This window comes from Archocentrus centrarchus, chromosome 6 (assembly GCF_007364275.1).
Source record: "Archocentrus centrarchus isolate MPI-CPG fArcCen1 chromosome 6, fArcCen1, whole genome shotgun sequence".
Taxonomy (NCBI): domain Eukaryota; kingdom Metazoa; phylum Chordata; class Actinopteri; order Cichliformes; family Cichlidae; genus Archocentrus; species Archocentrus centrarchus.
The window spans coordinates 29,202,447-29,226,276 of NC_044351.1; the positions used below are offsets into that span (position 1 = coordinate 29,202,447).

Consider the following 23,830-nt stretch of genomic DNA (forward strand, 5'->3'; position numbering starts at 1 on the left):
TCTTTCTCCAACATTTAATACACAAGTATGCTTCAGTGTCTGCTGTGTTATGAAGCGATTGTATGATAAAGGAAAAACTAAAGCTCTCTGGTTCTGTCTGGACAGAGTCAACAGGTCTGTGGGTGTCTAACGCTGCAGCATCACATGTTGGAGCCAGTGCAGAGGGTCCCTCGATATGAGATGCTGCTTAAAGACTACCTGAAGAAGCTGCCTCAGGATGACCCTGATCGACGAGATGCAGAAAGTAAGTAGGAATAGCACTTAAGTTTCCCACTAAAAGTATATTTTATTGAATAGATTATAATTCTGTTAAATTTACGGGTAATCTACCTTCTTTTTTTTTTTTTAGAATCATTAGAGATTATTGGAACAGCAGCTACTCACTCCAACAGTGCCATAAGAAAGTCTGTAAGTAAAGATTTCCTTAGCCAGCTGATAAAGAATCTCTCAAACACTTTCCCATTCGACTAAGATGAATATTACTTAATCTTTTAGGAAAATCTAAAAAAACTACTGGAGATATACGAGATGCTGGGCGAGGAGGAAGACATTGTTAACCCTTCTAACGAGTTCATCAAAGAGGGCCACATCCTGAAGCTGGCAGCCAGGAATACGTCAGCGATGGAGCGATACCTCTTCTTGGTGAGAGAAACTGTCTCTCACAAACACCATCTTGTCTAATGAAGGACACTGCAGGGAAATATGCTGAGGCGAGACTTTGCCCACACCAGTCAATTGAAACAAGTGAATCATTTCTTGCCAGGACCACCTCTGTGTTAGGATACATCAGGGACACATGAAGAAATCTCTCAATTACTGAGATTGCTAGATGATGTGATTAAGTTGTGTCTGTTTCTAATTAGCTGCACACAGAAAGTGCCCCGTGTGCATGATTCAGGTTACCTGCAGAGTTTAAGGTTGAACCCTCAGGAAAGAAACAGTGCCCAGAAATTTAAACTAAAGTAGTGCTGATCCATCCAGCTTACATGCTTACATAACTCAACTGCAAAGTTTTTTTTCCCCCCTTTTCTCCCAGTTCAACAACATGCTGTTATACTGCGTTCCAAAATTTAGCCTTGGAGGGCCTAAGTATACGGTGAGGACTCGAATCGGCATCGATGGGATGAAGGTCCTGGAAACAACCAATGAGGACTACCCTCATACCTTCCAAGTGTCTGGGAAGGAGAGGACACTGGAACTCCAGGCCAGGTATTTTTTTCAAGCAGCAGTATCACACAATATGAAAAAGTTACATCTTCTATTCTGTACCTGTCTAAGTGTTTTTAAAACCCTGCCAAAAAAGTGCAAAAACACCTGTTGCCATTCCATGATAATGTGTATATAATTATATGAAATTACCACCCTATAGAGTAAAATGTTGAATGTATGAAATGATACATAAATGAGCACCCAGTGTTCATTTTCAGATCTTTTTGCTGTTATAAAAAACACAACTGTCAGATGGATTTAAACCCGTCCTGTTCATTTCATCTGTTCATTCAAACTCACTCTAAAGTATAGTAAAGTAAGCAAAGTTAAAGTAAGATCCGGACCACTCTCAGTTTACGTTTTACATTCAGATTACTATTTATGACTTATGGTTTATCTCAGCCATTTATCTGTAACTCTTGATGCAAGAATACCCCTACTTTTAACTACTACACAATCTATCAGCCACTCATCAGCTTATTTTTAGCTATCTGACAGTTTCCGCTGCAATTCGTCCTTTTTGCTAATAATTTCCATCCGTGTCACACTTCTATTTTTTTTAATGCTCTACCTCTGTTTTTTTTTTCTCCACCTCATTAGCTCAGAGCAAGACAAGACTGACTGGATTAAGGTACATAGAGCAAAATCACAATAATTTTCAGTTTATTTTCCAATTATGTGTTTTTTTGGAATAAATGTATATGACTTTGGTCCAAATTTAAAATGGCACCCCCCTTTTGGTATTCTTTCCTAGGCTTTCCAGAAGACCATCGAGATCTTCCAGCAGAAAAATGAGTCATTCAAGAATGCACTAAAAGATGTAGAAGAAGTGTCGGTCAGTGCTGGATCAAAATGCACAGAGTTGAACTTCCCACATATTTCTGTGCTGCCATTCGAAGTGTTTTGTTGTTTTTTTTTTATTATTATTTCAGAAAGCTGAGCTTGGAAAGCGTGCCCCGCGCTGGATCCGGGACAACGAAGTAACAATGTGTATGAAGTGTAAGGAGTCCTTCAACGCTATTACACGTCGGAGACACCACTGCAGAGCCTGTGGCTATGTAAGTAATATTTCTTAGAGTGAGGTTAGACCTCAGGAATTTAATTGGAAATGCACAGAGAATAATGTGTCAGTTAAATACAACCAGCACACAGATTTTTACTATGTGATATTTTTGCACCAAGCATGTCAAACGGGAATGATTATAACCATTTTAAGCCACTTATACACTATGTGGGCAAACTGAGTGGTCCACACCTCTTAATCTTTGAATTCAGGTGTTTCATTGTCACAGGTGTGTCAAATCAAGGACCTAGCCATGCAGCCTGCTCCCTGAATTTGAGTGTGGTTACAGAGCCGGGTTGCTGATTGCTGAGGCAAATAGGGCGTAAAAATCAGCAATGCTCTGCTCAGTCAGTAACTGCAGAGTTGCAAGCCTCCTCTGGCATTAACATCAGCATAAAAACTGTGCATCAGGAGCATTATGGCTTGGGTTTATATGGCCAAGTCACTACTTTCTGAGTTTTTACAAACCAGTTAATTAATCAGTCAAATTGGCAGCATATTGATTCATTTAAAAAAAAAATCATTAGTTTTAACACTATACAAAACAGTTTTAAAAGTAGCTCCATCTAAACCAGCTGTAACAGTAAAATGCCACCTACATAGTTTGGATTAAGACCTGAATCCTTCCCCCACCCCTTGCTAAACTGTCACCATTAAGACTGTATTGCTAATAATATTTATGCCTTCATCATACATTTTCCACATTATGAAATTACTTGGGAGCCTGACCCTTTTCTCTCTCTTACAGGTGGTGTGCTGGAAATGCTCAGACAATAAAGTGCCCCTTGAATATGATGGCAACAAAATGAACAAAGTGTGCAAAGACTGCTACTGCATCCTAACTGGAGAGGGGAAAGCAGAAGGCAAGAAAAAGGGCATTCTTGAGGTAATTTTCTTTTTCAGTGAATACGCACACTTCAAGTTGCCAGTTTATTAGGAAGGTAAAATTAATGTTGTCTAATACAAACCCTCATTTTTAACAGTAAGGATAGGCTGTTAAACACACCTCAATGCACAGAAGACATTTCAGCTTCAACAAAATTTAAAAATTATAACCATGAATGGAGAATTTATTGCAGGACTGATGGATTAGACTGTACTAGTTGTAGCCGAACAGCTGGTAGCCTGGCCCAATTAGCAAGCACCCTTCTGGGTGCCTTCTGTTTCGGGGCACCTTGCTTGCAGCTCTATCAGCTAGCCGATACTCCTCCTCAGCAGTTATGGTACTCCTAAAATACTCTGCCACACAACTTCTCAGCTTTTCCTGCCACCCTCTCTCTGAACTGTATTGCTGTCATTAAATCCCTTGGACCTCTACGTCGTCCCCGTTATGTACTGTCTGGCAGACGTTCCAGTAGCCTGTCACTCTGGCTGGGTCCACACAGCTCCAAGCTGTCCATATATGCTGCCCTTGTAAAGTCTCTGCTACCTTACCTTGTTGACTTGTTATAACCTCTCCATGTCTAGCAGCCTCAACTCCATTACCCCCTTCAGAACCCATACTGTCTCTTACGTGCCCTGCCCCATGGTTCACTATTGAACTCTGTGCCCTAAAGACCACCAGCCACCAACTTGAGAAGCTCTACAAAAGATTTGGCCTCACTGTCCACTTAGAGGCTTACAAAGATCACGTGAGGTCCTACAAAGCAGCTCTCATTATTGCTCTTCCCTCATTCACCAAGAGCAAAGTCATCCCAGATTGCTGTTCTCCACCATCAACTGGCTACTTCATCTCCTTGATCCACCATACTCTTCAGGTCCCCCGATCTCTGCAACAAGTTCCTGAACTTCTTCCTAGAAAAAGAGAACTCTATCCTTCAGTAGCTTCTGGCACCTGTACATCAGCTTCAGGATTGCATCCCCTCTGTAGCACATCTACCAGTGTTCCTTCTCTTCTTTCTCCTTTGTGAATTCCTCTCAGATCACCAAGTGGATCTCTCAGGCCAAAGCCTCCACCTGCACCCTGAACCCCATGCAGACAGTGTTGGTCAAGGCATGTCCACCTGCTCTGTGCCCCCTTTACAGTTAATATCATCACCTCTTCCCAGGAGTCAGGAGTGGTACTCTCTAGCTTCAAAACTGCCTCAGTGACTCCCATCCTCAAGAAGCCAGAGCTGGACCCTGATGACCTTAACAATTACCAGCCAATCTCCAAACGTCCTTTCCTCAGCAAAATCTTGAAAAGGGTAGTGGCCACCCATCTCCACCAACATATGTTCAACCATGAGCTTTATGAGTCGTTCCAATCTGGCTTCAGAACACATCACAGCAATGAGACTGCTCTCATCAAACTAACTAATGATCTTCTCATTGCCACTGACTCTGGCCACATCCACATTCTCATCCTCACTGTAGTCTCCTGGTTTCAGTCCTACTTCTCCAACCGAATACAGTTTGTCATCACGGGAGGCTCCCACTCCACCTCTGCTCCAGTTCACCACAGTGTGCCACAAGGTTCTGTGCTTGGACCCCTTCTCTTCACCATCTGCATGCTCCCCTTTGATCAGATCATCTGGCACCATGGTCTCTGCTTCCATTTCTTTGCTAATGACACACAACTTTATCTCAGTACCAAACCCTTTTTCAGCTGCCGCCACAATCACTTATCGGCTGTCTTCATAAAATCAAAACATGGATGTCATCTAACTTACTCAAGCTCAACAGTAATAAAACAGAGCTCTTGGTCGTGGCCCCCGAAGCCCCAGTCTGGAATATCTACTCATTATTTACAAGATCCTTCTTATCACTTACAAATCTATCAATTCCCTGGCCCCTCAGTACCTGTCCAACCTCTTTCACCCATATAAAGAGTCACAGATGGTACAGTCCTTAGTCATGGGTCTGTTTTTTGTCCCTCACACCATTCATTTAATTTGAATATTAAAGTGGAAATGAGAGAAAACTGTCATCTGACAAAAATGACTGTCTTCAATTAGTGTTCCTGTTTATTCTTGTACTGATCTGTGCTAATGCTGGCTGTGCAGATTGAAGCTGGTCAGTTTGCAGACAGCAGCATCATGTGTGGCTTCCTGCAGCATTCTGAGAAGAGCAAACTTTGGCAGAAGGTTTGGTGTGTCATCCCTGAGAAGGAGAGTCTGGTGCTTTACCTCTATGGAGCGCCACAGGTAAAACAACCGTTTAAAGCAAAAAATTCAATTAGATATGCTAATTTAGCAGACCTTTTACAGTGATGCCTATGTCTTCTTTGACACTCCTTTCAGGATGTGAAGGCCCAGTGCACCATACCCCTGCTGGGTTATTCTGTGGATGATAGCACAGACACACCGGCAGGCTTCCGCATCTCCCAGTCAAAGTCCATCCATAACTTTATTGCTGAGACTGAGGAACTTAAGCAGCGCTGGCTGAAAGTGATTCGAGTGGCAGTGACGGGAGAGATACCAGAATGTCCTGAGACCAACGGCAGCAACATGCCAGACAACAACAACACGGAAGAAGCCAGCACTGATAACACATAAAGGCCTGTTTTCTACAAGCAAACTGCTATTGGATTTTTTTATAAATGAAAAATATGGGATGCGCAGATTTATTCTGCATGCACAAAATGCAAACACTCTCCATTTTGTCATTGAATCTGTATCTTGAAGACAGCATGGAAAATGAAGTGCTGGATAAGCTGCCTTTCCTTGTATCGCTCGTGTTTCTTGGTCAGTACCTGGATTTTCTCTTGCAAGATTCACCGCTAGAGCTGTGCTGGATTACTAACAATTCTGATACAATCAACACTAGAGCAGAGGGGCCTCAGGATAGATCACCTTCCCTCAAACAGGCACTATTAATGAGAGCTCAAAATCATTCTACATGGACTTGAGCCTATGGACTACCACAGACTTACAAAGCACTCTGCTTACGATGTGAATCAAAGCAAGAAATGTGGTCCAAACTAAGTCTGCTGGTGCTATAATTCTCTGTACATGTACAATATAAATGTATTTTGTTTTTTTTTCTCCATAAGGAACAGTTTTGTTTTTATGTACAGAAATTAATCAAACTTTGTTTATATTCAATTGAAAAACCTCTAAGTGTGCTACAAAGTATTTACAGTATTTCCCCTTTTCTTTGGTTGAGTATTCCAAAACTGTAACAGTGATCACACGTTTGGATAATGATGGTGTCATCGCTCCTCTTTGGGGGAAAAAAAAAAGCATTTCAACCTTTTAATTTGAAAACGAAATAATGTTAAAATATAAAGATGGATTCTGGATTTTTGGTCCTATGCCAATTTCTGATCCGCTTATATATCCAATATTGACATATATAAGCTGATATTTTAACAAAAATAATAAATAAATAGAGACGAGCAGAGATCATTATCCATTTGCCAGGGTTTTCTGTTCAGATACATATGCAGCACAATTGGGCATAGCAAGCTGGTGCAGCAATTGTAAATGTGTTTTTAATGCTGTGATTAATTTTATTATTTAAAGTAATTTATAGACTATGACGAGCATGATCTGTTAAACTTAGGACAAATTTGTTTCCGTCTCTGTCAACTGAGAAGTGCATTAGGTACATCCTTTTTTATTCTAAGATTTTTTTTTTCCCCCCACCACTAACCCATGAAATGTGTCACAGAGACCAGTCAGTCCTTGATGGACTGCGGTGAGGAAATGTGCCTATATTTTCCACGGCGTGTTCATTCCCCCCCTCCCCCGTGCTCAATGCTGGTGCTCACCACTCTGAACTATTTCCACCTGCCCCCAGTCCTCTGTATTCAAATAAAAAAAACCAAGAGCACAAAATTTCTGTCTGCTAGATCTGAATGTAAAGCTAGATTTTTATGCATCCTCTCATCCCCTTCCCAAAGGTTTAAGAATCTGCGCACTTTACAGACTATAAAGTGTACCTTCAAAGAAAATAAAAAGGAGTAAAGGACGTGTGGAGCTAGCTTTATATATTTTTTTTTGGGGGGGGGGGGGGGGGGGTGTACTAGAATGTACAGTGTGTATCACAACATGTTAAAAGTGTGACACTTGGCTGCTTCTGTCAAGCTATTGTGGTGCTACTTTCACAAAGGACATCTTGTTTTGGTTCCTGGTTTCACTTCTCCTGACAAGATGTTTGAAATGAGTAAACCCAGACATGCACATAAAATAAGTGAAAACAGTCACTGGTGTTTGTCACAAGTCAAGTGGTTGACACTTTTGTGACGGATGTGATAAAGCTGAAAAACGTATGAGCGAAAATCTCACAGTATATAGTCTATATAGTATATATAGTCAGTGTATAATCAAATGCCAGAAGACAGCAGCCTTGCATTTACCAACTAAAAATAACAGGTGTGAGAATTAGACATTTAACAGACTTAGAAAAAGTTTATTTTCACAAAAATCATTCAGAGCAAACAGAATGTCAAATACAGTTTAACAAGTAAAAATTTCTTCTGCAAGTCCACATTCTCAATTCCTCAAAGGGTGCCATTTGCACAGCGAAGGTAAACGTGATTGGAACTGACACTACATGTTATACAAGAGAAGGACCGGGTGAGTAGAAAGGAGTGATGTCAGAAAAAAAGCCTTAGAAAAGTCCTTAGAAGTGTTCAGGTTTTGTTTGTTATACACGGCAGAGGTTTCAACTGAATAAGAGAGGAAGAAATTGGGGCTTGGCCAGTCTTTGCATTTATGTGTGGCCGTCTCAGCTTTTGGGCTGTCGGAGCAGGCCGCGGATCCTGCGGACCAGGGCCTGGATAAAGGTATAGCGAGAGCGAACCTGGATGTACAAGCCCTCCACCTCCAACAGCTTCCTCTGCAGAGCCTCCCCAAATCCAGCAGCCATGTCGCTTTTCAGCTGCAGTCACACAAACAAGAGAAAAACAGACTAACTATAATGTTGGTATAGATATACAGCAAATTTCCCAGATGTCTGTGGTTAGAAGTGAAGCTTAACGCCAGACTAAAGGAAAAAGTTAAAGAATATCTCACTGAAAAAATGGTTGTGGTCCAGACCAAGGCTCATATCAGCCTGGGGAGGGGGGTTGGCCTATAATGCATAGTTATGTAAAGAGGTACAGCACATTTAATGCCAATTTACAGGAATTTCTTACCAGGTCTAGGTCTTGTTGGCTGACTCTGGATAGGCTGAGTGCTCGGCCTCCACTAGCCTGCAGCCCGCCAAATGAGTCTGAAGAAAATGCAGATAAACAAATATGTTATTCAACCAGTGAACAGACACAGTATTCAATTCAATTCAATTCAATTTTATTTATATAGCGCCAAATCACAACAAACTGTCGCCTCAAGGCGCTTTGTATTGTGGGTAAAGACCTTACAATAATACAGAGAAAACCCAACAGTCAAAACGACCCCCTATGAGCAGCACTTGGTGACAGTGGAAAGGAAAAACTCCCTTTTAACAGGAAGAAACCTCCAGCAGAACCAGGCTCAGGGAGGGGCAGTCATCTGCTGCGACCGGTTGGGCTGAGGGGAGAGGATCTGCAAACTGCTATATCAGATCTGCTCCCAATAACCAAAAAAGTGTACTGAACCTATTTGTGGCATATTATATCTGTAACGTGTTCGTACCATCTGCGAGGCGTGATCTGTATAAAGTGGATCCAGGCAGCAGGGAGTCCTTGGGGTCAGTGGGAGTACAATGCAACAAATAGTACTCCAGGTGGCGCCACAACACAAATAAGCATGTCTCAATGACATCTGAGCAAGAGTCAGGTCAAGGCTTTCCACAGCTTCTCGTGTAGCATCTTAACATGGTGTTATAAGATAAGCATACACTTTAAGGCAAAGAAATGATGAACGGAGGAACTTTCATGATAGCATTTATCACAAGTGATTTGATGTTGTTAATTCTGTCACTACAAATGTGTCTGCAAGGGGCAAAGGATACAGGAGCACAAGGCCAGCAGCTTGGCTCTGTTGTTGATGAGCTGGACCAGTCGTCTCTTGGCCAGCAAGCTCCTTTGGACTGATGAGATTTTTTCCACCCCTCCTGGGCCTGAAACCAGGCCTTGGCACAACTATAGAGAAGAAGTCTGTGGTTAGAAGTGAAGACAAAACAGTGCAAAGCCAAAAAAGGTGAAAGAAAAACAAAGTTAACTAACAAAACTTATGCAAGATCAAAATTTATTTGGTAAACTGTGGTGAGGGTGAAGTTAATATATCTACTGGTCCATCATTACCTCCTTGAGTTCCTCGGGAGGCAGCTGATCCAGGCTCTGAAGCTTTCCCAGGCTCTGTCTGTGACTTTGGTGGAACCGGAAAAAATCAGCGGCACTGTTCTTCAGCAGGTACAAGACCAAACCAAGACTAGGGACCCGAGAGTAAGCCATTGATGGCACAGTGGATGAAAGGTCTTGGGGGGTGGGGTGGGGGGTGGGGGGGAAGCAGAAGAAAAATACTTTAGTCTCTTACTTCTTGAACTGAAAACTTTTCTGTAAACAGGAAGCTACAAAAGCACCAAGAGAATCCAAAACATTTCATAACCAGAGATCCAGAGCTATAAACGGACATGAAACATTTAGGATTAACATGAGCCAAATCCTTATTCTTCTTAAGTTAGGGTAGAATATCACTGACCGGGACGTGCGCCGTCCCTGCCAGCTGGCTCGCTGCCTGACGGGCTGAAGAGGCAGATGCTGAACTGAGCCTGGGCTGAGCTCTGCAGCAGGAGGGCTTGGCAGTACTCCATGATGTTAGCGCAAACCTAGGGACAAAGGATAGCATGGTTCAAAGTCACTGACAATGCAGAACTGATAACCATGATTATGGATAGAAAACTCCATAGACAAATTTCAGTGCCATTCTTACACCTTTTGCCCTTAGTGCTCATTTTACACTTGGAAACCTCAAAATATCCACTTGTTAACTGGGAAGTCAGCACTGAGAATACACCTTACATCTCTTACACCATTTATCAAATGATTGCCAAACCTGCTGCATGGCCACCTCCATCTCCTCTCTCCGTTCTGCTGAGTCTCCAGGTGCAGAGATCTCAGCTTGCTTTAGTAACCTTTCCCTCTCACTTCCAGCCAGACGGCCGAGCAGAGACAGACACAGACGCTAAAAAAAAAAAAAAAAAAAAAAAAGCAGGCACGTTACCACCTATACAAATCCAACACTGAAAAGCAGGTGCATTTGCAGTGGCACAGAAGCTGAACAGAGGCTGGACAAGATAAAAGTGCAAGTCAGAACTGACGAGGTGGTATGTAATAAAAACTAAAGGCATCATCTAACCTGGAATCTGTTAATGTGACCTTGGAATTCCATAAGAGCAGCACCGTTGACTTCTCCACCCATCTCAAGGGCACCTGAGACATCAAGCAGTGAATGAGCATTTACTGAGTCACTGATTTGTAAATGTGGTGTGCAGAAAGGTAATATAATATTAAAAGACTTGAGTGCTTTGAATTCAGCATGACTGGGTATCACTGTACCTGGCAGAGCTGTCTTACTGATGATGCCAGTGAGCAGAGAAAGTTCCTGCAAAGCTCCCATACTGAGCTCCTGGCAGCGCAACAGGGACTGAATGGTGTCTGCATGGACTATCAGCCACTGGAGAACCTTCACAGAGACACACATATTTATTGTTAATTACTCACTTTCAAATCATGCTTTGTGTTTGATAGCCAGCTATCCATCCACCCATCTTCTTCCGCTTATCTGGCGTCGGGTCATGGGGGCAGCAGCCTAAGCAGAGAAACCCAGACCTCCCTCTCCCCAGTCACCTCCTCCAGCTTATCCAGGGAAACACAGACCAGAGACCAGCCAAGAGATATAATCTCTCCAGCGTGTCCTGAATCTGCTTCGGGGCCTCCTCCCGGTAGGACATGTCCAACACTTCACCCAAGAGGCACCCAAGAGGCATCCGTGTCAGATATCCGAACCACAACTGACTCCTTTTGATGTGGAGGAGTAGCGGCTCTCAGATGGCTGCACTTGTCTGCAGGGAGATCTCTAATTTGTAGGAAGCTCATTTCTGCCACTTGAATCTCATTCTTTCTGTAACTACCCAAAGCTCGTGACCACAGGTGAGGGTAGGGACACAGATTGACCGGTAAATCGACAGCTTCACTTTTACACTCAGTTCTCTCTTCACCATGATGGACTGGTGCAGCTTCCACATCACTGCAGCTGTGGCCCCAATATGTCAATCTCCCGCTCTCCTCTTTCCTCACTTGTGAACAAGACCCAGAGATACTTAAACTTCTCAACAACCCCAAAAATTATGAACAGAATCGGTGACAAAGGGCAGCCCTGGCAGAGTCCACCACCCGCTGGAAACAAGTCTGACTTATTATGAGCAATGAGGACTAAGCTCTCAATACAATTGTACAGGGACTGAATGGCTTGTAACAGTGGGCCAGACACCCCATACTCCTGCAACACCCCCCACAGGATACTCCGAGGAACACAGTCAAATGCCTTCTTCAAGTTCACAAAACACATGTAGGCTGGATAGGAAAACTCCCATGCACACTCGAATATCCTTGGGAGGATAAAGAGCTGGTCCAGTGTTCCACGACCAGGACGAAAACTACATTATTCCTCTTGAATCTGAGCTTCAATTAATGGACGGGCTCTCCTTTCCAGCACCTTGGCATAGACCTTACCAGGGAGGCTGAAAAGTGTGATCCCCCTATAGCTGTAACACACCCTGCAGTCCCCTTCTTAAAGATGGGACCCATTGCCACAGATCTCCATCCAGAGCCTTCGGGAACTCAGAGTGAATTTCATCCACTCCAGGGGTCCTGCCACCAAGGAATTGTTTAACTACCTCAGTGACCTCCCCTCTAGTGACAGGCGAGTCATCCAATTCATCCCCATACTCTGGTTCCTCTACAGAAGATGTGTCAGTGGGATTAAGGTGGTGCTCAAAGTATTCCTTCTACCGCCCTACTATATCCTCAGTTGAAGCCAGCAGCGCCACACCTGCACAATACACCTGTGAATAGAGCACCACTTTCCCCTCCTGAGTCACCCGTCAGTTTGCCAGAATCGCTCGCGAGGCTGAAAGTCTTTGGTGGGAGTTGATCCCACATACTGGGGCCTCTGCCAGGCTTTCCCAGCGTACCCTCAGTATACGTTTAGGTGCACCCAGTCTGTCCAGCATCCTCCCCTACCACCTGATCGAACTTACCACCAAGTGGTGATCAGCTGACAGCTCAGCTCCTCTCTTCACCCAATTGTCCAGAACATACGGACAGTCTGATGAACGCTTCACACATTTATCACTGAAAGCCAGCTAATTAGAGATAAATATATGAAGCACTCAACCTAACAAAAAGGTCAATCAAGCCAGAACAGGAAGTCAAATAATAAACTCACAAGCATGACAATATTTGAGTTGTGAAAGCTTAGGGACAATCTTAGAGATTAAATAACTATTTGCACTTACTTGTGCTGCCCCCTGCTGGTGATTTATGGAGGTGGACGTCAGGATCACTTGAAAGAGCCTCAAGGTTGGTAAAAGAATCTGTCTGTAACGGTCCATAGGGCTAGGGATGAAGCCTGAAGGGTCCCTCATCACCCTGCAGTTCAAAGGGGAACAGGTGCAAACATAAAGGGATACAAGAAATATAGATATCAATAGCAGAGCTGTTTTGGATATGAGGTAGAATTTTTTTTTTCAAAAAAAAAAAAAAAAGGATATTCAAAATATTCTTAGTGTCTTATAAGACTTAATTGTGTTACTTAAATGAAGAATCATGGTATATAGTTCATGCTGTACAACCAATTTGAAAAATCAAAACCCAACAACTAACAGATATAAAAACTTTTTAAGAAGTCTCTCCTACTATCACCACATTTATACCTGTGTGCATCGCTGTCCGGCACCATGTCAAACACCTGACACTCTATCAGCTGTGCCACCAGCCCACAGCGTAGCAGCTCCACAGCTCCCTGCCCTGTCTTAGCCACACGAGTCAGCAGAGCCTAAACACAGACAAAGTTTGTATCTTCACAGTCTTGTACTCATAGATGCCAGGGCTTTCAGTTTTGAAACAAAATATTCAAAACAGTCTTCAATGGTCTCCTCACCATCTTGCTTTCATAGATGTAGAGCGGTTTGAGGAGGGGTGGCTGAGGTGTGAGCAGGCTCTGCAGGGCCACATCATCCTGTCTCAAGCTCTCCACTAATGATCGCAGGTAACCACTGTTGCAAATGTACAGCAGCCACTGATTCTGACGGTCTATTGACAGGATACGGTCCAGCACGGCCATAGCCAGCATCTGACAGAGAGGAAAGAATACCGAGTTAACCTTGAGGCGTTACACAGAAGCAAAAGATATTTAGTATTATTCAAAAATATATTAGGATGCATTGGGATTGGGGGCAAAGCCAGATATCACTAATGTGTTGAAACTAGTAGAGGAAGAACATTCCTTTAATTGAGTGCATGGTTTAGCCCTTACCCTGCTAATTTCATGGCCATCACAGGCATCCCGACACACAACCTCCATGAGAGCCTTGCCATAGCTCTCAATGATAGCAAGGTTCTCCCTCTGCAGTTTGGAGAAACCATCTTCAGGAGCTGTGAGACGTTCCCACATTGCTTTACCTGCTGTGAATACAAAGACATTTTTCCTCAGATGACAAAACAAAAATGTGTTCACTGTTGCTTTGAAATGACACAGTCGGGTGTCAGTGTTTGTCAGAAATAAACTTAATTTTTTTTTTTGTTGTTGTAAAATAACAAGCGGTCCAAAAAAATACTCTGTAATTAATATATTGTGTCTATGATTCGTTCTGTGTTGTACCTGTCTGCAGAGTGTCTGGTTCTTCAGGTTTCTGGGCAATTTGCAGGTAATACAGCAGAGAGCCGTACAGGTGAGCACGCAGACGCTGATATCCGCCTCCTTAAAGTGTAAAAGACATAATAAAATCTATTGGGATTAAAAGTATATCCTGAAAAGTTACCCCATGTGAAAAATGCGGGTTTATGAGTCACTAACCAGTACAGAGGATGAAGTCCAGGAGCTTGCGGAGGATCAGGTGCAGGGCAGAATTGGCAATGGAGGCAAAGCCAGAGGATGCTTCTAATCCCACCCCCTGCTGCTGCTCAGACAGCACTGATTGACTGAGGTGAGCTGTCAGTGTGAAGACAGCCCCTGCAACAATGGGCATCAACTCTCCTGCTGCATCCTCTGATAATACCTAGATAACACACAGAAACATACAGTTGTTAGAAAACTTCGAGTGTATAATTGCACATATAATGAGCACTGAGTTAAAGTCAAAGATATTCCTTACTGTTAGTGCATCAAAAATATAGTAAATGGCACACTAGACATTACTGACACACTGATATAACTGAACATCCTCACTGACCTTATCATGCAGGTCCAGCAGCAGGTCTCTGATGATGAGCTGCCGTTCATCAGCAGGTATGAGATCAGCTGGACAGGCAGTCAGCAGCGTCTCAACCAGGCTCCTCCAGGACTGCAGCGCGTGCCGCTTCGCACTCAGACTCCGACGGACGCGGTTACGTTCCACCACTTGCTGCAGGATTGAGTTCACCTCCTATGAGAAAATATACAGGAATGGAAGATAAATGTTTGAGATATATTGGCTCCTCCTCAGATATCCATGCCCCCACCCCCCATACACACACAAAAATACCATGCAACTACAACTTTTAGCTAAAATTAAAACATCCAATGCAAGTCCCATTAGTTTGTGCTCACTCACTTCCATTAACAGAGGCCTCTGTCCAATTGCTGCCATTCCTTGCAGTGCGTTCACCTCAGCGACCAGCACTCTATGAAGCAACTGTGAGGAAAATTAAAACCACCTTCAGGGAAGAGCTGACTCTAAATATAGTTGAAATACCACATCAGAGGAAGAAAATAAATTAGGCATCCTATCTGGAAACTTACCTTAACGTTGCACACAGTATGTCCTTGTTCATTGACATGCTCGCAGTTGGAGATCACCTGCTCTATCTGAGTGCGCTCAAAGAAGTCCAGCTGCAGCAGCTCAGGCATATCCTGGCTGAAATCAATGGCATCTAACACACTCAATAACTTCCGGCGCACTGATGATTAAAAGCAAAACAATCTGGGGTCAATCTTAAACAGCTTACCTGAATGATTTGATAATGTAAAGTGCTATTAGAATATTATTCTAACGTTTTTTTTTGTTTTTTTTTTTGAATGTGGACTTGTGGCACAAACCTTTAGAAACTGTGTCAAAATGCAGGAAACCACTGACTGATCTAGTTTCGTCTTCCATGCCTGATTCCCCATCTGCTAAAGAGAAAAATTATTATGTTTTAAGGTGCATATTTTAATACAATTTCCTGTTCAATAATGAGGAGGAGTGAGGGCTTTGGAAGGTTTAAACATTTTCTAAAAAAGAGATTGTTTAAGCTTTATTTCGAACTAAAAATGATACAAATTCCTCTGAACCAGCAGACACGGAAAGTAAAGAGCAAACTTCATACAGGGTATGCATATGCTGTACATATCTACATATAATAGCTTTAAATCTGAAGAACAGTACAAAAATACATCTTAGGGGTTTTAGAAAACCTTTACCTGCATGCTGAGCGTGTGGCTGGTCATCCAGCAGGAGGCTGACGAGCCGCTGTGTATGTGAACGTTGGCGGTTGAGTGAGGTCACTCTCAGCTCGATTGCAGCGGTTTTCATGAGCCAAGACATTTGGGAGAGGGCGGCAATCTGGTTACCTGAGGAGAAAGAAGAATAGAAAATCATGGTAGTGATGAGAAAATTAATTAATGTCACTATATGACGACAAATGATTTATACATTTCCATTTTTAATCAGAAACTGGTCAAAATAACGGGGTCTTCAAATCCTGCTGTGTTTTCCATTCATTATTTCCTCAAAGCATGGATACACAACAACTTATTCTTCATTCATGGCACTGCTTTGTTGGCATTACCTCTATAATGCCTTTTATTCAAAAAGATCAGCAGGAATTCTGAGCTTACTTTGCAGGATGAAGGGTAGGTGTTGCAGGTGAGAGAACAGGAAGTCCTGGCTGGTCCTCAAATAGCGCATTGTGGGTCCAGATGTGTCTGGACAAGCACACAGCTGGTAGATCACCTGAGAGAGGAAGAAAATGAGACAGACAAACAAAAGAATTATAAATATTCTATACAATAAATTCATCCTGCCAGATGTGATACATCTCTCACTGCAGAGACTGATCTTCTCCACATCAAAGGGCCCAATTTGAATACTACCTGGTAGCAGAGCTCAGCCAGGTGTGGGGCCTGCTGTGTAAGTATGGGTCCTGATCTCTTCTCTGTGCCTCTCTGCAGCCGACTCAGGATGGCGTGCAGGCAGCTACGTGGGCACCCTAACACACCTGTAAGACAAACCACCACCACAACTAAGAGATAACATACTTAAATCATCTGATTCCCTCTCCACTTAACACATTAAGGTCCAAATGGTGTTAAAAATCATAACTGCTATCAAAATGAACATGTTCACTGTTAAGGCCACACTCTCACCTGGATCCTGGAGATTGGTTGAGGAGACAGGCTTCTTGACTTCATAGCCCAAAAGATAAAGGGCCAGATTTGGTGCCTTCAACTCCAAAGAGGTGATGAGCAGGTTCAAAATGTGGATCTGGGTTTCGTGTCGGATCCTCGCCACCTTACTTTGGGAGTCTACATCTGAAGGATAGCATTTAGGAGGAAATGAGGAAGTTTGAGTGTGAAAATTTAAAGTTTATTTTTCACAGAATTAACAGATGAAGATCATCTGTCTCACCATCTCCTTTCTCTGTTCCCTCCTCTGCCTCTTCATTGTCCAGGCACTCCACAAAGCCTGCCATAAGCTTGTCACTCACAGCCTGAAGCCAAGACACATAAATTAATCCCAGCTTTTAAGATAACTAAAGCTTACATACACACAGTTAAAAAAATAAATAAATAATAATAATAATTTACAATTTCTGTTTGACTTAATACCAAGGCAACTGTTTGGTCCAAAATTCAAAATATGTCAGAAAGAGATTAAAAAAAGTATGACAAGTGTTTCTAAACTGTTCAGACTTGCACATGCCTGGTCATGCGTGAAGTCTCCCACCAGCCTAATCTGAATGTTGGGGTAGTTGGCGATGCGACGCAGAATCTTGGCACTCTGGAAGGCAGCCTGTGGGTTCGAGCTGCTGTGGCAAAGATACCTGCGAGAGACGGACAAGATTCATAACTGTGTTACAATTATTCTGAGCTACAAGCTTTAATAAAAAACCTGCATTAACTTGAAGTGAACTTTGACATTTAAAACAAGAACGTGCTCAACAAAAATACATTACAGTACAAAAATCAGGATGTTTTTACCTCGCAATGTTGACAATGTGATCAGCCCTTCTGGTTTGAGGACTGACCCCCTGAAGGAGCTGCTCTAGGGGAGAAACCAGCAGAGAGGCCTGGCTCTCCCTAAGAAGATCCATGAACACTGCCTCCTTCTGCAAAGCCAAGTCCAAAAGACACAAGCAGTGCAACACTGCTGACTCCAAGTGCTTTTTACCTATAAGGGCAGAGAGATATACTCTGTCGTCCAAACATCCACATAAACACACAAGTTATCCCTATTTCTCTGACAGCAGTGCATGCCTTCTCACCAGGGAAAGGTGCATAGGTGTCCAGCTGGCGCACACCCTCCTCCAGCAGGCTGAGGCAGAGTGCCAGCATGGGCGAGTCATTGAGTAGGTGGAACATGATGCTGTGCCCGGGGGGCTTGTGGGCCGGGACCTGCTCACCCTGCAGTTCCACGATCTCCTGAACAAAGTCAGAGGGCTGCGGCTCGTAGTCCCGCAGCAGCTTGTGGAACACCTCCACGACAGAGTCAGCTACCTCCCACTGAGAGATGAAAAAGAAATTAATTAGAAAAAAACATGAACAGATGTACACAGTTAAGAGAGAATATATGTTTCATGTCAACACCCTGACTCTAGGAGGAAGCTTTACCTTCTCCGCAGGGTGACGATATGCTCTGGTGGGGAAGGGGAGGAATACAGAGTCACGCAAGAAGTTTAAGTAGGGCTGAAAGCCGGGCACACGCAACCCTGCACCTAAATTAACAGGCAGGCTGCCCTCCACCAAGGTGCTGATCACATGACAGAAGGCTCGCGTCAGTGGGTACTCTTCACAGCTCGACTCGATCTCATTCAGCTCCACCTGATGGTCAAAAAAACAATTCACAAAGTTTGTCTCATGTCCATTTTTTTACACGATGCCATGCTGTCAGATTAAAGTCTTTTTTTAGTCTCCAGCTTTATTACTAATAATAAGAACATTCACATAAAACAAAAATCATCTACAATGCAGAGCTATCATGCCCCAAATACAGCCGAATTGTTCAAACCACTAATATTTTGAACGTCATAACTTTTGAAGGCAAACCACACTGATTTCCTGTCTCCATTATTTTTCTTCACAGCAAGACACGCTTAAATGTCACCCTCTGGCCATTACACTTACTGAAGAAAAATATAACAAGACCCAAGCTAATTGGTCTAACTGATTGCTTCACTGACTAATTAACCACTTTGAGAAAGAGAGTTAAAGAAGACTAGAGGGGAAAAAAAAAAAAAAAAAAAAAACTCACCTCTATCCCTGCTGCTTGCCTCTGTCCTGGGGCTTGCACTGTCTGAAGGATCTGTTTGACAAGAAAAGGAGGAATAACAAAACAGCAAACTTCAAAACTTCAATTTCAAAACACAATGTTACAGATAAAAACACAAGAGTGGGGTTGTTTTGTTTTTCTGGAAATTAGGTTTTAAGAAGACTAATCATACGAGGACTGGAGAGCTGCATGTTTGCAGCATTTGACATCCAAGCCAAGAGTATCAGTGTCTCGTGATATCTTTACTGCAGAAATTAAGCCTCACAGGCAGAGAAATAGTAGAGAGTGAGTCTGTGACTTTCACATATGATAATTCATGTTTCATTTGTACATGACAATAAGCTTCAACAATGTTGACTCTCCTGTCTTTGGATTAGTGCCAGACAATTTTCCCCATCAAGACTAGTGTAAACTCATGTCATGTTTATCAAATAAATAAATAAATCATCAGCTAATATTATTCTATTCTACCTGTGTGTACTCCAGCGACTGCCAGAGTGAAGCAGCGATCTCCGGTGACTTTCCAAACGCTGCCAGGCAGTGCAGGAGCTCAGCCTTCAGGACGGGAGGAATGCTGCACTGAAGTAAACCCAACATCACGACAACTGGGGTCCACTGGGGATGCTCACATAAGGCCAGTCGAGCATTTTCACTCTAGAGGAGATCAAAAAAAAAACAAAAAACGCCCGACTCTGAATTTGTGTTATTTTACATCACAAATAATACAAGCACAAAATCATGCCCATTGTGACATACCCATGTAATTATGGTGGTGAGCAACTGCAAAAATGAGGTAAGTCCTTCCATCTCTCTTTGGGTGATGCCCCTGAGTGGTGGGTGGCGGTAGTGAGCTGCATCTGGATTTGGGAGGTCTCGTCGCAGGTTCTCATGGTAGAGCATCAGGGAGTGAAAAAAATGTTCCCAGGACACCGGACTGCCTGAAACTCCCTGGATGTTGTCACCTGCACATATGAACAAGAGGTTGGTTGGTATTCATTACAAGCTTTTCAAAGTTGACAAAGTTTGTTTGTTTTTTTTTATAAAAATGAGCACAATGAAACAACAAAAAGAGCTGAGAATCTACTGGTAAAAACTAATTTTATGGATTCTAACAAAGTAATCAAGTTCCTTTTATCAAAAGATTAACTTCACATCAAATATGTACTTTTTCCAATTGAGAGATTATTGGAAAAAAAAATAATCTATAAAACAATTTTGTCTTACTGTGTGCCGCTCCATTGGTTTTAAGCAGACTGAAGCAGTAGTGAGCACACTGAGGACCATTGGCGAGGCCTTTAAGCATACGGAGATAGGAGATATAGAGGGTGGAAGGCAGAAGGTCTCCCATCTGACGCACAAATTTGGACAGAACCACCTGCGTCAAAAATCACAAAGTACAAAAAAAAAAAAAAATCTTTGAAGAAAGAATAAACGGGTATTCCAAACTCCACTAGATCAATTTTTAAGAAAATGATGTAAACCAACAGGACAAGTCCAGAAAACCTGTTTATGTGGAGGTCTTTGTAGGGCCATTCCCAGATAAGATCCCTGCAGGGAGGTGTGTTGAAGAGACTCTGTTGGACACCAGAACTCCAAACCCAGCTCCAATCCAAATGGGTCCTTACTATAAAACTCCCCTATCTGAAAAGACAAACCAGCAAAATGTTTCCCAACTTACGCATCTTGCTGTTAATTTTGTCCCTACAGTTGAAAATTGTAACAGTTCTGATGATCAATAATTTTCCTTCAGGTAATAAAAAGTTAAAAGGTTGGCTTATGTGTGTATTGATATATTTAAATTAAAAATAATTAAAAAAAAAGACACTGACCAGGATCATGAGATGATCCAAGTCTTTGCGCAGTGATGATGGCAGCTCACCGTCCATCTGTAAGGACATGTGCACCAGACGGGCATCCTCATCAGCACGGTTACGAAGCTGCTTCACCTGCAGAAGCCAAAAACATAAATAAATAAAACCTGACAATTACAGAGTGTCAAATTATACATATCAGTCCTAACTTAAAAGAAAACACCAGCAGCGTCCCTTACCTTCATTGGCATAAGTGCCAGAAAGTCTGTGATGAGTGAATGGAGGCGACGGATGTAAAACTCTTCCAGGGCAAAACTGTCACACCCCAGCATGCCCTCCTTCATAAACAAGAACACATCTCCCAGGAGAGCCTGATCAGCCAGAGCCTCATCTGCCTCAGTGAACTCAACCAGGGCTGCACAAAACACACATACGAATAATATGTAATGGCTATTATCTTTGAGAACTGACACTTAAGAATTAGAATGGCATTTTTAATGGAGACTCAAGAAACGCAGTACTTACCAGAACCTTGTGGTAGCTGGGAAAGAACTCTCAGAGACAGAGCCCATGTCAGTCGACACACCGCCTGCAGCCCCGGAAGCTTCCATGGTTGGCTGTCCATCAGGCGACTGTGCACTGCAGACACATACTGTCGCTCTGTCAGCAATGGGAGTGCCTGGAGCAGATCTGGAGGAAAAACACATACAGAGAATCCCTCAGTATCTAAAAAGCAAAACACTGACACTAGCAGCAATGCAAGTCAGAGCCACAAATATGTTTGTTTTTGTTGAAGTCACTGAAACAAACAAACAAACAAAAAAAAAATGTTAACATGCACTCACCGTCTCTATCTTCGGTCCCCTGCTCTATAAAACTGACATCCAAGCAGTAGAGCAGCGCCATAACCAGAGCCAGGCTAACACTGTCCAGTGAGCCGTCAGCCTGAGCTGTAACTGTCTCCAGGTGGCCAATGAGTGCCAGAGTGTCATCTTTAGACAGGGGTGATTGGCAGGTCCATGAAAACAGGCTGTCTGCCAGTGCCTGTCGGCATTCTTTGATGAGGTCACCAACCTGGTGACAGATGAGGGAACTGCACGTTATCCATATTTTTTTCAATATTCGTATACTCCATGTTTCTATTTGAGTTGCAACGAGAAAAATCAGTGGCATTGCACTGTTCCTTTAACACTGAAAGTAAATGTAGTTTGAAGTTTATTAGCTTTGGTTAAAATGTATACAAAAGATTAGTTCCCACCTCCTTCCTGTGCTTTTCATTGCCCAGGCCGCGTTCCTTCTGCAGGCGTTCAAACTCACGCGTCACGCTTATCTCTGAGACCAAAGTTAGGATGCGCTTGGTCAGACCTTGGTTCATGAGTTCATCTGTAAAACGTGTTGTCAAAGCCACCAGCTCTCCACTGAAGGCGAAAAACAAATAACATGGCCAAACATAAGATTTAAATACAAGCAGGACAATAACTTTATCATCATACGGGACTTCAGAAAGTCGTCATCTGACAGCATCTGTCAATGTCTCCAAGTTCCACTTTTAGAAACCATTATTACCTCAGATCCAGGGTGAAAGTCTTGCCCTGCCGTGACTGAATGAGTGTGCGCAGGGAGTTGGCCATACAAAGCTTTCCATCCCAGTAGAGTAACACAGCCACCAGGCCACGTGTTAGACCTGGAAAAAAGGGCTGTTGCTGCTCACCTGGAGAAAAATGATTACATAAGAGAAAATGTGTCAAACTTCAGTGTTTGATCAGGACACTCCTAATACCAGAAGCTGCTATTCAATGAATTACAAGGACATTTTATCGATAAGAAAAAATGGAACTAATCTATGGTCAACATATTCACTTTCTTTACTTTAACTTTCTTTAAAATATTGCTTATGAGTCAATTATTTTTCTTATCTCCACTTTACCTGCCAAGAGAAGCTCCAAAGCTGCCAATTCTCCAATGTCAAAGAGATCACTGAGGATGAAAGCCTCTGTCAGAAGCTGCTCTGGAAGGAGCCGTGAGCCCTGCTGACCTTGGATGGCAATGCCTTCTGTGCTGGCTTTACGTACTTTCTCTCTTTGCTCTGCACTTTTTGGCTAAAAATGAAGAGAAGACCAGACGCTATTAAGATTAATCTCAGGACACACTGAGATGCTGCAGGCTGCATATGAATAAAACACCTGTAACCTGCATGTATGAGAAATGTTAGCATTTAAAAATGTTGTTGTTTCCACGCCATCTCACCGGGTTCTTAAAAAGTGACAGAAAGTTAGGTTTGTGTTTCTTCAGCTGCAGGTCTAGGAGGTGGACACTCTCTGGCTGTCTCCTCAACACAGCTCCGTCCACTGTCTCCCAGAGCTCCTTCAGTGGCCCCCACAGACTGGCTCCTGGGGAGGAGTAAACGGGCTTTCAGATGTCTTGGCTCCTCACACAGGCATGCAAACAACTGATTTCTTGCCAGTTTCTCATGGCCATACTTGTTAACACTAATAATAATGTATATAGGATACACTACTATATACACTATGTATCCTATATACAGCACTATTAGAAAAATATTCCAAAAGCACAGTATTGGCAGGTACTGAATTTTTTTTTTTTGCCAACACCGAGTATTATAGTTTCAGTTTTATTTCCAATGAACAAACCGGTCAGGTGACTCATCTGACAAGTGTCGCCGTACCTCCCTGTTACTCCAGGTTTAATGTGAACATTTGTTGAGCGTAAATGAAATAGGCATAAACTACTTTCTTACTTAACCTCAGCAAACCTAACCGGGGGCGAGGCTAGGCTAAGTTAGCCTGACCCAACAACATGTGGTCAAAACACATTATAATCGACAAATTTGCTGCTATGAAGAGCATATACCTGCGCTCTTATGCATTACATAGACTGAGATTTGCTGCAATAATTAAACTGAATTCAGTTATTTAATGAAATAAATATTCTTACCCGAATTTACCGCCATCTGCGCCGCCATGATACGCTCACTAAGTTGGACAGAAGCTTCTGGGTTTGTGCCGGTATGAAATTTAAAACCATGAATTCTGTAAGGCTTTGATCACGTTTGGTGAAGAACGGATCTACCACTTCTAATTTAATGTGCTTGCTGGCTGGTTGAGCAAATTTAATATCCCAAAGGAATCCATAATTGTGTGTGATCTTTTCA

At 42.8% G+C, this 23,830-nt stretch overlaps 2 protein-coding genes across 6 annotated transcripts in view; one reads left to right on the top strand and one right to left on the bottom strand.

The window, feature by feature from the left end:
- fgd4a (FYVE, RhoGEF and PH domain containing 4a) overlaps positions 1 to 7,173 on the top strand; it is a 51,364-nt gene extending 44,191 nt beyond the window's left edge. For all 4 annotated transcript variants that reach the window (XM_030732123.1, XM_030732124.1, XM_030732125.1 and 1 more), the window contains 10 exons: positions 106 to 244; positions 350 to 408; positions 496 to 642; positions 1,037 to 1,209; positions 1,810 to 1,840; positions 1,964 to 2,044; positions 2,142 to 2,267; positions 3,021 to 3,158; positions 5,257 to 5,397; positions 5,494 to 7,173. In XM_030732123.1, the coding sequence (XP_030587983.1) occupies positions 106 to 244; positions 350 to 408; positions 496 to 642; positions 1,037 to 1,209; positions 1,810 to 1,840; positions 1,964 to 2,044; positions 2,142 to 2,267; positions 3,021 to 3,158; positions 5,257 to 5,397; positions 5,494 to 5,748 (1,290 nt within the window). In that variant the 3' untranslated portion in view covers positions 5,749 to 7,173. The remainder of the gene's footprint in view (positions 1 to 105; positions 245 to 349; positions 409 to 495; positions 643 to 1,036; positions 1,210 to 1,809; positions 1,841 to 1,963; positions 2,045 to 2,141; positions 2,268 to 3,020; positions 3,159 to 5,256; positions 5,398 to 5,493) is intronic.
- Positions 7,174 to 7,585: 412 nt separating this feature from the next.
- nup205 (nucleoporin 205) lies at positions 7,586 to 23,799 on the bottom strand. 2 transcript variants are annotated; one of them, XM_030732245.1, is made up of 42 exons: positions 23,614 to 23,799; positions 22,906 to 23,048; positions 22,586 to 22,757; positions 22,225 to 22,369; positions 21,917 to 22,076; positions 21,504 to 21,732; positions 21,184 to 21,348; positions 20,898 to 21,073; positions 20,677 to 20,793; positions 20,351 to 20,488; positions 20,072 to 20,222; positions 19,604 to 19,809; positions 19,319 to 19,501; positions 18,830 to 18,880; positions 18,190 to 18,399; positions 17,844 to 18,081; positions 17,560 to 17,749; positions 17,282 to 17,402; positions 16,988 to 17,069; positions 16,726 to 16,890; positions 16,453 to 16,577; positions 16,198 to 16,312; positions 15,781 to 15,930; positions 15,418 to 15,492; positions 15,121 to 15,278; positions 14,933 to 15,013; positions 14,573 to 14,764; positions 14,197 to 14,398; positions 14,002 to 14,100; positions 13,657 to 13,805; positions 13,282 to 13,473; positions 13,055 to 13,176; positions 12,638 to 12,770; positions 10,677 to 10,803; positions 10,477 to 10,550; positions 10,174 to 10,302; positions 9,820 to 9,946; positions 9,423 to 9,595; positions 9,131 to 9,260; positions 8,812 to 8,940; positions 8,334 to 8,410; positions 7,586 to 8,077 (listed from the first exon to the last, which is right to left on the bottom strand). In XM_030732245.1, exons 1-42 carry the CDS (start codon positions 23,639 to 23,641, stop codon positions 7,925 to 7,927), a joined length of 5,982 nt encoding a protein of 1,993 aa, XP_030588105.1. In that variant the 5' UTR covers positions 23,642 to 23,799; the 3' UTR covers positions 7,586 to 7,924. The 2 variants fall into 2 exon arrangements, with proteins under 2 accessions (XP_030588105.1, XP_030588106.1); XM_030732246.1 differs by having other exon boundaries at positions 15,418 to 15,489; positions 23,614 to 23,798.
- Between the last annotated feature and the right edge of the window lie 31 nt (positions 23,800 to 23,830).

What these genes read in the sequence shown, in the direction of transcription:
- nup205 (XM_030732245.1), bottom strand. Translation starts at nt 23,641, where the DNA reads ATGGCGGCGCAGATGGCGGTAAATTCGG. An exon ending in GAGACTTCACGCATGACCAG is followed by an intron (nt 17,070 to 17,281) that starts GCATGTGCAAGT and finishes TCTTGGCTTCAG; the next exon opens with GCTGTGAGTGACAAGCTTAT. An exon ending in CCGGACAGCGATGCACACAG is followed by an intron (nt 12,771 to 13,054) that starts GTATAAATGTGG and finishes TTTGAACTGCAG; the next exon opens with GGTGATGAGGGACCCTTCAG.